The 11,909-nt window shown below is 31.5% G+C and overlaps 1 protein-coding gene across 1 annotated transcript; it reads left to right on the top strand.

The window, feature by feature from the left end:
• The first annotated feature begins 4,495 nt into the window (after positions 1 to 4,495).
• Positions 4,496 to 9,220, top strand: LOC123691870 (serine protease inhibitor 3/4-like). Its single transcript, XM_045636455.1, has 8 exons — positions 4,496 to 4,534; positions 5,228 to 5,371; positions 5,582 to 5,776; positions 6,166 to 6,264; positions 6,839 to 6,979; positions 7,373 to 7,582; positions 8,056 to 8,209; positions 8,997 to 9,220. Exons 1-8 carry the CDS (start codon positions 4,496 to 4,498, stop codon positions 9,146 to 9,148), a joined length of 1,134 nt encoding a protein of 377 aa, XP_045492411.1. The 3' UTR covers positions 9,149 to 9,220.
• Positions 9,221 to 11,909: the final 2,689 nt, after the last annotated feature.

Here is an 11,909-nt window from a genome sequence, read left to right as displayed (position 1 = left end):
TTTACTAGCTTACCGCCCGCGGCTTCGTCCGCTTTGTCTAAAACCTAATAAATTATGTACTAAAACCTTCCTCTTGAATCAGTCTATCTATTAAAAAAACCGCATCAAAATCTGTTGCGAAGTTTTAAAGATTTAAGCATACAAAGGGACATAGGGACACAGGGACACAGAAAGCGACTTTTTTCATACTATGTAGTGATATTTATAAAGCAATTGAATGCCATAAAACAAAAAATATCAAATGCAATCTTCGTGTTTTGTGAATTTTCACCATCATGCGTTCCCACAAAAGGTAAGTTGTTACTTACAGGTATTTATTGAAATGAAATGAAATGAATGATTCTTTTATTATTTTGAGGTGCATTGGGAACAGAAGTTTTTGATAAAATTTTATTTGTAAGTAGCTTTTTTTATAGATTTACAGTTAACTTTTGATTTTTTTTATTCAATGCTAATAAAATTATATCGCCTTTGGAAGACGATTTCTGCTAATATTTTTACTACACCACTTGAAAATTGATGATTTGATGATAAAGACAGTAGCAGCGAGGAGTGGAAATTAGTAATCATCCGCTTCGTCAATTTTTGACTGAAGTTAATGTCCAACGTCCAATGGTTCAATCATTGGAAGTATCTCGGGAAATTTTGGAGGATATTTTTCAGGAAGGAGAGGAGGGGCAGCCAACCACATATCAAACTACTACGTTTTAGTACCGAAAAAAATGTTATTGCCAAATGAAACGTAAATTTTGCACTCACAACTTTACAAGTAATGTTTTTATTTTGACTTTGCGGTTATCTGATTATAATATTTATCGTTATGGCTATCGACGTACCGACCGTACTGGGATCAGAGTAGGTACATGATATACAGTTCATCATCCCGGATTGCTTAGAGCATTTTCACACTGAAAAAGATGTTTTCTTTGAATCGTAGTTGCTTCATTTATTTATTTTTAATCATTTTAAATAATATGTTTTATATTTTATAAATATATCATTTTCATTATTTAAGTTGATAAAATAAATTATGTAACGGTTTTATAAGAAAACACATTATATTTGTTAGGCGATGGTGATTTCTTCCAGGCAAAAGAAATCATCTTCAGGATGGAATCATCCTGGATCATCTTCAGAATCATCTTCTGAATCATCTTCAGAATCATCTTCAGAATCATCTTCAGGATGGAATCATCATCATGGATCCAGATGGGGGTCAAGTGACGCGGGCCACGTACCTACCACAAACATGCTTAGTTTGTGGTATCGAGCGCGAAAGATAGTCATCGTGTTTTTAGTAAAGTTACTATGTAAACTAACGTAATTTAATACTTAGGTACATATTCTATAATGGTGTGCTCAAACTGTTAATCTACATTTAATTTAGATTATTATTTGATACTAAGTAATGTAGAATTTAAACCACATTCATGTTTTCTTCAGATTTTAAGATTTTATTATCAGAGTGTTCAATTTTAATGTAGTTAAATTTTATAAGAGACAATAATTAAGAAAATTTTAAAATAAAGTGTCACGTATTTTTTTTAAACAACGAATGACGAAAAACGACCTAATCGCGGACGAAGTCGCGGGCAACAGCTAGTATTAGAATAATTGATAATAAACGCAAAGAGAAATAATCGCGATTCAGCATTTTACTAAGGCTTGGTAGTGACTATCGATTTTTACGTGAGCCTTAATTTACTTATATCATATTTATTTATAAATAATCAAACAATTAAAATAAATCAAACCACATTACACGTCGGAGCCTCTTTTTTTAATTCGCTTTTTTTCTAACAAGCTTTCCCTCATTAACATCACCATGAATTATTATATCAACAAATATTACACAATCAATTCTAAACATGAAATACACTGTATCTTACTTGTAGACGAACTCAATAAAATAACATTATCTACCCTTATATAACTAGTTTATTACATTCATATTACGTATTCCCACAAGATTGCAAATAAGCAATTCCCGTCGAGTAAATTCAAAAAATTAAAATTTATTACGCGCAAGTCTTGCGTGTGCATACATCCTAAAACGCTGCCGTGCCGAGAAAAATGATTTATAAAACCCTGCTTAGCTGTCCTCTCTTTCACACCAGCTGTATATGTATAGCTTCGTCCCTTTCGTTTCGACTCCAATTTCACGGTGAATGCCTTTAGGACCTCCGTGGTAATGCTGCTATTGATTAAGATGGCTGAATATTCATTCAATTACATGCTAGTGAATTTTCTGATGAATTTCCCGTTAATATATTAGTGTTTGTTTATCTTATTAACGCGTTGTTACGTTTCGACTAACAAGGGTTAATTTTTCATATGCACGTAACACAGCATATTTACTCTTAGAATTATTATAACAATTCACTTTTCATATTATAATAATAAATTAATTCAGTGCTTTCTAAGTAAAAGGTTTGAATGGGAATATCTTTTAATCTATTCTTGTTGTTTTCCGAGTATTTTATTTTTATTTTCTTGCATATTGTTAAACCTTTATTAATACTTTAAATAAAGGTTTAACAATATTTTAACGGAATATAGCAGGAATAAATGCGTTTCCCTCTGGTTTTTACGTAAATTTCCACGTGTGTTAGTAGTGATAATTTAATCAATGCTTTAAAAATGGAAGGATAGCAACGAAAAAGGAAAACAAAACGTCATCAACTAAATAAGATTCCAATTTATATTTGAATTAATAACAATGAATAAGCTATGTTATTTAAACTTTATTTTCCTATATCTTCTGTCTACACCGTAATCTTAAGCAGATGCCACACACTCTTACCCCAATACCTCAATTAAAAAAAAAAAAATTCCCAAAATTATTCACTGTTTCCCATTTCCACTGCAGGAGATACTATTGAAGCGATAATGTTACCCAAGTCTCCGATCGCTTTGACGACTGAATCAAATAAGTCTCAGAGAATAGTAATAAAATTGAATTGAGCGCCTGCCCAGATGTAGCTACGGATTTATCGCTTGACAAAGCATGGGGCACACTGGAGTGTTTCTTATTTATAGTTTACTAGCTGTACTCCGCGGTTTTACCCGCAATGCTTCGCTTCTGTTGGTCTTAACGATATGATACATCTTCATTCGCGATCAATGGATAGCCCATTGATCGCGAATGAAGAACACCGAAATAATTTTTCAAATCGGATCAGTAGTTCCCGAGTGCGTTTAAACAAACCAAACGAACAAACAAACAAACTCTTCAGCTTATATTAGTAGTTTAATATGATTTAAGATCACTGTGGCTAAGTGCAAAATTAATTATAATTTGTGATTTATTGTATAGCTCATAAACAAATGAATTAACGCAAAAACTCTGTCTGTCTGCCTGTTACTCAATCACGCCTTATCTACTGAACCAATTTGCATGAAATTTGGTATAGAGATATTTTGATACCCGAGAAAGGACATGGGCTACTTGTTACTCCGGGACATAGGATAGGTTTTGTCGCGGAAATCCTACGGGAACGGGAACTATGCGGGTTTTTCTTGACTGCACGGGCAAAGCCGCGGGCGGAGAGCTAGTGTGACTGTAAATTTTATGGTACAGATAAGCGTATAAACTACTTCTTACCATCTTTTAAATTTCTCTCACTGTACCTCCATCCTAAAGTTAGTCGCGCGCTCGCTTACACATTCGCCGAGCTGCATTCAATATGTTTCCAAGATATTGTCTTTAACAACTCCATTATCGATAGATTGTACACCTACTTGTTCAGAATCTTTATCTATGAATATTTTGTTAATATATTTCAGAATAATATATTCATAGCTTTTGAAATCTGGAAAATAATATTAATTTTGAAATGATGATGAAGTTTTTCTATTAGACTTCGAGGGATTTTATATCTGTCTATGTATAAACCTATGTATGATTTTACATAATGTATTACGCAGACATTACTTTATCAAAATAAAGGATTAATCTTAATTATTTCTCTAAATATCTGCTTAAACGCTTATTATGTAAATAAACATAACCAATAGGCACACTTGAATAGTAATTACATAAAAGAGTAGCTGTGCTCCGCAGTTTCACCCGCATTGCTCCGCTCCTGTTGGTTGGCCTTCCTCAATAAATTAGCTACGTAACACCGAAAGAATTTTTCAAATCGGACCATTCGTTCCTGAGATTAGCGCATTCAAACAAACAAACTCTTCACCTTTATAATATTAGTATAGATGAAGAAAATATATACCTATAATCAAATTAATTTTTCCTTTTCAAACATGCTTTACATAATTCAATAATAATAAAACAATAAAATTACAGTACAAACACATTTCCAAGAACTAACTTTACGATATGAGTATTTCGATTTGATCAAGCATTTCATTTCACTAGTGGATATGATTTTAATTAAATGTATGGATTTCATTAACATGTCGGCTTAATTTTATATTTTTAATAAAAATAATATTTCGTTTTCCAGTGGGAATTTTATTTTGTTTGCTGCCAGTTTCTATGTGTATTTTTGATGGAATTAGAAGAAAATTAGCGGCAGTAAGTGTTCATGTTAATTTTTGGAGTCACTACCGTCACGTCATGTAAGGCGACGATTTTGGTATCTTTGAATCTTGCCAAAGAATTTTCACACACACGCTCTTTTTATTATGCACATCCTTATCCTGACAATAATATTATAAATCGAAAAGTGTGTTTTTTTTGTTTGTTTAACGTCGCAATGGAGCGAATTTATAATATGATTTTTGTGTCTAGAGATAAGAGAGACTAGAGCACTCTCTAACAGAGGCTATTTTTTTATAGCTGTAAAATCGCATTCCGATGGGAATCATCAATAGGTACATTTTTTTCTCGTTTGATAAGCAGCAGGCCGAGACAAATGGCAGACGAATAGAATAACGTTAAGGAAAAGAAACTGCTATCGCTAATTATTTACATAAGCTCATGACATTTTGGTAATGGTTCGGTCACACTTCGACTGGATGTAAATTTTGTTCTTGGTCGTCGGGGTCGTTGGTAGGGTCAACAAATCCTTAGCAAAACATCATACGCTTATGTCAATTAGTATCGATAGCAGAATCTATTCATTTGCATTTTGACGTTTGTCTCCACCCTCAGTTAATTTCTCAATAATTCAGTTACATTATATTAACACGCTTAAACATTGCAACGTTCTGACTTCAATTACTAACTTATTCTTATTGAGTTTAACGTAGATTTTTCCTATTTCAGGATTATTTACTATCACATTTCAACACTAGCACAGTTGTGTCGACTTTGAGTCTACGTCTCTCTCTTTATAAGATAGCAGCCTTCGCTCAAGGAAGAGTTAAAGATGAACTTTTACCCACTCTAGGATATAAAAAGATAAGTGAGGTAAAATAACATTTTAACGAATAACTATTTAGTTATTGGTATTGCAGTTAAATTTATATTAATGTTTGCAATGTTGTTGATAAAGAATGTGTTCCTCAAGTTAAAATTTCAAGATACGGCTAAAAAGTAATTTTTTCTAAAAAGTTATGGAAATCAAATCAAACTAATGTAAATAATTTCATGAAACTACATTCGTATTTGTTATTCCAGATAAAAACAAGTTATGAAGATCTCGAAGAACCATTGACAAAGTTGAAAAACATCGATTTCATTTTATTCAACAGAATATTTGTAAACTACACAAATGAGTTTAAAAATACGTTCTTATCAACTGAATTTGGAGTTCAGGTCGATAAAGTTGGATTTAAATATCCGGAAACGGCGACAAAATTTATAAATAAATTGGTAAAATTTCATTTTATAATAACATTAGTCAAACAGGTCACACGTTATTGTCTTTTCCAGCTTGAATGTACATAACAATTTAGTTTATTTAAATCTTAGCTTCTTCTCGTGCGAAATGCGAAATTTATAATATAAGCACCATCTAGTTTCGAAGAAATTGCGATTTTTTACTACTAAACTATTATTATCATAGGTATGCTTATACATCGCTATTTGCATATCTATTACTTATATTTTGTCGGATGAATTTGTATATTTCATTGAGTATTGGAACGCCAGGCAGAATAATTAGAATAAGGAGCTCTATTTTCAACCATTGCATTTTACTACACATAAATATAGTTATCGTTAATATATTACGTAATAGTTTAATTATTTTTTTAATCCAGATCGATGGCGTAACATACAAACGGATAGCAGATGTGATAAAAACAAATGATATACATAACGAAACCTCCTTATTAGCTGTCAACGTCGCCTACCTTAAAGTACGTTGAATTTTAATATTCAAATCCAAAGTAATTAATGTATTGATATTATAATAAAAAAGATAAAAATGTGTGCGTGTACTAGTGTAGGTACACACGTAACAAGTGAAACTTCTTTATGATCTTATTTTTCAAAAAATAATTTACTATATCCAACTTTACAGAAATACGTCGAATCACGCTTGGTAGGGATAAGAAAAAGATGGCACGTAACGGAAAAATGTCGCGCGTAACGAAAAAATGTTACACTAAATATTTTTCCAACCCCGAAGAAGTTTCACTTCAATAAAATGGCTAATCGTGATCTAAAATCTATTTCTGCTCACAATAGAAGTGACAACATGAAACAGCACCAATAATAAGTCAAGTACTTAATAATAATTTATTTCAATTGATGACAAGAAATCCATTTAAACGCACTCAAAAGCTGTTCTGCCAAATTTTCTATTAATTATTTTGAAACCGTCATCACAAATGGAAACCATAATATTATGTTAAGTGAAAAATATTACTCCTGGAAAATTAAACACCACAATAAATGTATAAGTTAGTTATAATTTTTTATTTTATTCAGGTTACCTTGGAAGTTCCATTTGATTTGCGACAAACGAAATACTCCAAATTCCGTCAGTATAATGGTAAAATATCCTCCGTGCCAATGATGCGTAAAACTGAAACTGTACTTTATATTGACGATGATTTTAATAAAATTAAAGTAAGTACATATTGTGAGCGCACATAAGTGAGTAAGAGCGAAGTAGTGAAACGTAATGAATAAGTTAACGTTATTGATACAAAAATAACATGATATGACAAAAATTCCGCTTAGAAACAATGCACATTGTGTAAATATCACTACATAGTATAAAACAAAGTCGCTTTCTCTGTCCCTATGTATGCTTAAATCTTTAAAACTACGCAACGGATTTTAATGCGGTTTTTTTTTAATAGATAGAGTGATTCAAGAGAAAAGTTTTAGTATGTAATTTAAAGCGGGCGAAGCCGCGGATGGAAAGCTAGTTGACAATAAAAAATAATCTAGAAACGACTGATACGAATTGAATATCTAAAAGATATATTTTTCTTTATATTTTTCGCTCATTTTCAGGTAATAAACATGAAGCTAGCTAGCGCAGGAATATCAATGACTGTCGTTATACCCATTGACTTGCAAAGTCTTAACGACTTTCTGAACAACTTGGACAAACCAGACTTCTTTAGAAAAATTAAAAGAAGAATGCGGTTTGAACTTGTTGATGTTGAAATACCGAGATTTAAGATAAAGACTGCTATTGATTGGATGGATTCGTTGAAAAAGGTAAGACTATAATACAAATTAATTCATTCGTCATCGTTGTTTGAAGATTTAGATAAAACTAGCTTTCCTCCCGCGGCATCGCCCGCGCAGTCAAAGAAAAACCTGCATAGTTCCTGTTCCCGTGGGATTTCCGGGATAAAATCTATACTATGTCCTTTCTCGGGTATCAAAATATCTCTATACCAAATTTCATGCAAATTGGTTCAGTAGTTAAAGCGTGATTGAGTAAACAGACAGACAGACAGACAGAGTTACTTTCGCATTTATAATATTAGTATGGATTTTAGTTTCTTGTCAAGTGATAGTTTAAATAAAACGTATGCTGCAACATTACACTGCATGTGTAAAAATAGTTATTTATTTTAAAACCTCTACTATATAGTTACTGATATACAGAGAAAAGCATCCAAAAATAGCAAAAGCCGAGCGCAAATTTATTTCGTTAGTAAGTTTCTATTAAAAATATGTTCCAGATTGGTTTGAAAACTATTTTTGACAAAAACACCACCGGACTCGATAGTATATTAAAGGAAACCGCTCAAAATCACCACATCCACCTGAGTAGAGCAAAACAAAAGAACTTCCTGCAAGTAGACGAAATGGGGGTATTTCGCCAGCCGCCACAAGGTATAAAATAATCATATCACATTTTAAAGGAATTGCAATACACCTCCATTCAAAAAGAACATGAATTATTAATAATTTTTATATAAAAAAGTTAGTTTAAAATTATATATTATTTTTCAGCAAATTGACATATTGAATGTAACTTAATGTAATGTTGTATTTTCCTGTTTTTTAAGGTGCAGTAGACCATATTGTACTCAATTGTAAGCTATGTAAAATAATATAGACTGTAACCTTTGTTGGAAAATCATAAATATAAATATATAAATAAAGAAATAATTGAAATTGGATGAAATAGTGGACAAAGACTTAGAACTATTTGATCAGAAGAATCACTCAAATTATCTGTAGTTTTTAAATGTATAACCCTTTCTAAGCTTTACTTAATTTATATTTAGTTTTATAGCATTCAAATGCTTTATAAGCCCGCGGGTTCGATTCCCGCCACGTGATGGAATTTTCTGTTCCTTAAAAAAATATCTTTATTAGAACTCACTCGTTTATTTTTCATTCTAATATTTACAAAGTTCCTTTATTGTTTTGTTTAATGTTTTATTTATTACCCGTGTTGCTCCGCTCGTGTTGGTCTTAGCCTATAGCTTTCCTCGATGAATGGGCTATCTAACACTGATATATAATTTTTCAAATCGGATCAGTATAGTTCTCGATATTAGCGCGTTCAAACAAACAATCACTTCAGCTTTATAATATAAGTATAGATATTGTAAGTGAAAATAAATAAAACTAATATTAAACTGTAATTAATAATTATTATATTTAATTTCAGAGGAACTAAAACCGAAACCAGCAGACCAACGCTTCGCGATGGAGGCGATAGCTGACAGACCTTTCTTCTTCTGTATCAACCTGCATTATGACAGATCTGATTATTTAAAAGTTGAAGACATTTTTAGTGGTATTTACTTTGGACCTGAATAAATAAATTTAAAGATTGCATTTTTTCCGTTAAAACTGTGGGTGTGTGTGCGTGTTTTTGCAATAAGGTGTGACTATGTGTGCGTGCATGTGTGTGTGTGAACGTTTGATTATGTAAACATGGTAAACGTAGTCCACACTGTTCTCGAAATTACAACTCATTTACTTCAGCGTTTGCTACTACACAATAGTTACATAAATATGTATATAAAATTAATAAACTATTACATTATTCTGACTTTAAATCACCTATTACCCTTTGTAAAAGGATTTATTCATGCAAATGTAGTACAAAATTAGCTATACAACTAGTTGGATCGTCACAAAACGTCGCAGGTCACACAATGACAACTAACTAGTGGCACGTGACCCTACGTGTGTCTTTACAATAGTACATGACCCTTATAGGGCGTAGGGCTGCTACGCAATTATGATTTATTTTTTTATGAACACAATTACAAATAAATAAAAGTAAAAAATGTAATATATATTTGTTTATTATTTCATATAACAGCTTCCTCGTTTTGGATATAAAATGTCATGAAAATTGGATTTGCTTTAAATTAAAATCCTTTAAAAAGATACAAACTACATGAAGTATTCTGAATTACATATGTTACCTATGAAGTAAAATACCTAGTTACGTAAAATAATTACGTGCCGCACAAAATTTGGCACAAAATTAATCATAACTTTTTATTTAATTTTTTAACACGTGCGAGAATTTCGGTTATGTAGAAACTATTTAGTAATCTTTAGTTTGGGCTTCCAACTTCCAATAACTTTAATATTCTCTTGTAAATGATACTCCCTTAAGAAAGGTGATAATAATATATCACTTACTTACCTATTTAAAACATTATATTTAGCGACGTCAGAAACTTTCAGACGACTAAAAACCGCTTCTAAACGTCACATTGCATTTTACATTCATTATTGCCAACCCTAACAACACGTTTAAAATTACAAGCCATTCGGCCAATTACGAGCATTATTTGAGTAGAATGAACAGCTTATGGGCATTCGTAATATTCATGCAAAATGCGCCCATTTGTGTGACATACTGATATTTGAGCTCCTAATTATGGTAATGATAAGCGATAGATCGTTATCGTCTGCAATATATTCTAATAAGAGATTAGGAGCTTCAATTAGTTAATATTAATAATTACCTTTTCCTCACGTAACACGTTAACACGTGTGTTCTGGATTGAGCTCGAATTTCTATAGGCTGAAAATTGAGTATAATAACTGACGAATTATGGGTTTATTATAATTACATAAGTATATGTTTTTCTTAGAAGAAAAATATTATTCTAATTTATTTGACTGATAAAAGATTATAAGTATGAAGTAGGTACATTTTCTTGGTATTTCTATGTTAAGCAAATAACATTTTAATTCATTTATAGAACCTGCAAAAAGTTGAGTTAAATAAAAACTAAGTAACTACTACTAATATATAATTTACTAACAAATTTTTCATTCAATACCTATATAATAAGAGCACAGAATATAAAAACAAAACCGTGCATCGACTCAAATCAACGTAATAAAGGTAAGTTTATAATAATTCAATAAGTTGGGGTCGAAAATCTTACGGGCCGTGACAGGTGGGGTCCCCGGGGTCTCAATTAGTTCCATACAAATAGCCTAGCCCGGATTGGCCCGGATCACGTCGGAATGACTTTATCACGTCGAATTTGTAGGGATTTACTAGTATGGTTTGTAGTAAATTGTTTTACAGGAACGAAGTATTTAAATTTTTGTTTTTAAGGTTTTATGTGTAAGATTTACGTATATATAATAGGTCTGTGTATTTGAATTAAAAGGCATTTGAACTTTCATTAGACTTGAAATAAATTTTGAATTTTAATATGACTTTTTTTAAAAAAAAGGTCGGGGTTGGAAAAAAATTTAGTGTAACATTTTTCCGTTATGCGCCATCTTTTTCTTATCCCTACCACGCGTGATTAACGTATTTCTGTAAAGTTGCATATAGTCAATATTTTTTTGAAAAATAAGGTCATAAAAAAGTTTCACTTCTTACGTGTGTACACTAGTACACGCACACGTTTTTTTTTTTAATAGAGCTTTTAAAAGAGCACGCCACCGTTATAACAGCATAGAAAAATATCAATTTTACAAAGTATTAAAAGTACAAGATTCCGTAGGTATATTTCGAGTTGCAAATATAAAAATCCAATATTCCTATTTAGAGTGACTGTAGCTCGTTTGCTAACACACGTTCAGCTGAAGTAGGCTTACCTGCGCCGGCTAGCCTCTAGCCCTGTCGTTAATTTGGATCTTACACAGTATAGAACATGCAGATACAAAGTTTTATGCCCGAAAATATAATGAAAATACAAAAAAAAGTTTTTTACAATTTGTAAAGGACAATACTTTAATCGATTGGGTGTAATGGCAATGAACATACAAACTAACTTATGTATTCGGTATGTATCGATTACTAAAAATGAAAATAGCCCTCAGAAGTCAGAATCATTAAAATATCTTTGCGTCTCACTACTTCATTCATGAAAGAATGATCATCAACTCGTCCTATCCCTCGCTCTATGTAGAGTATCAACGAGTTCAAACTCTTCAAATATGAAACAAAGTTTTTATGCTTACAAAACAATGAAATATGCTTATAAAAATCCACATAGAATGTTTGATTTATACATAATATACATAGAAAAAAATGTTGTTGAATAAACAAGTAAAGAATCGTCGTAAAATTGCGTAGATACTGATTATATTT

This window comes from Colias croceus, chromosome 5, assembly GCF_905220415.1.
Source record: "Colias croceus chromosome 5, ilColCroc2.1".
NCBI classification, from domain to species: domain Eukaryota; kingdom Metazoa; phylum Arthropoda; class Insecta; order Lepidoptera; family Pieridae; genus Colias; species Colias croceus.
This window is presented reverse-complemented; position numbering and strand designations above follow the sequence as displayed.

Excerpts from the sequence above, each read along its gene's own strand:
- LOC123691870 (XM_045636455.1), top strand. The coding sequence starts at position 4,496 with ATGTGTATTTTTGATGGAATTAGAAGAAAATTAGCGGCA. Across the intron at positions 6,980-7,372 it reads ATGATTTTAATAAAATTAAA|GTAATAAACATGAAGCTAGC; the intron begins GTAAGTACATAT and ends GCTCATTTTCAG. Across the intron at positions 7,583-8,055 it reads GGATGGATTCGTTGAAAAAG|ATTGGTTTGAAAACTATTTT; the intron begins GTAAGACTATAA and ends AATATGTTCCAG.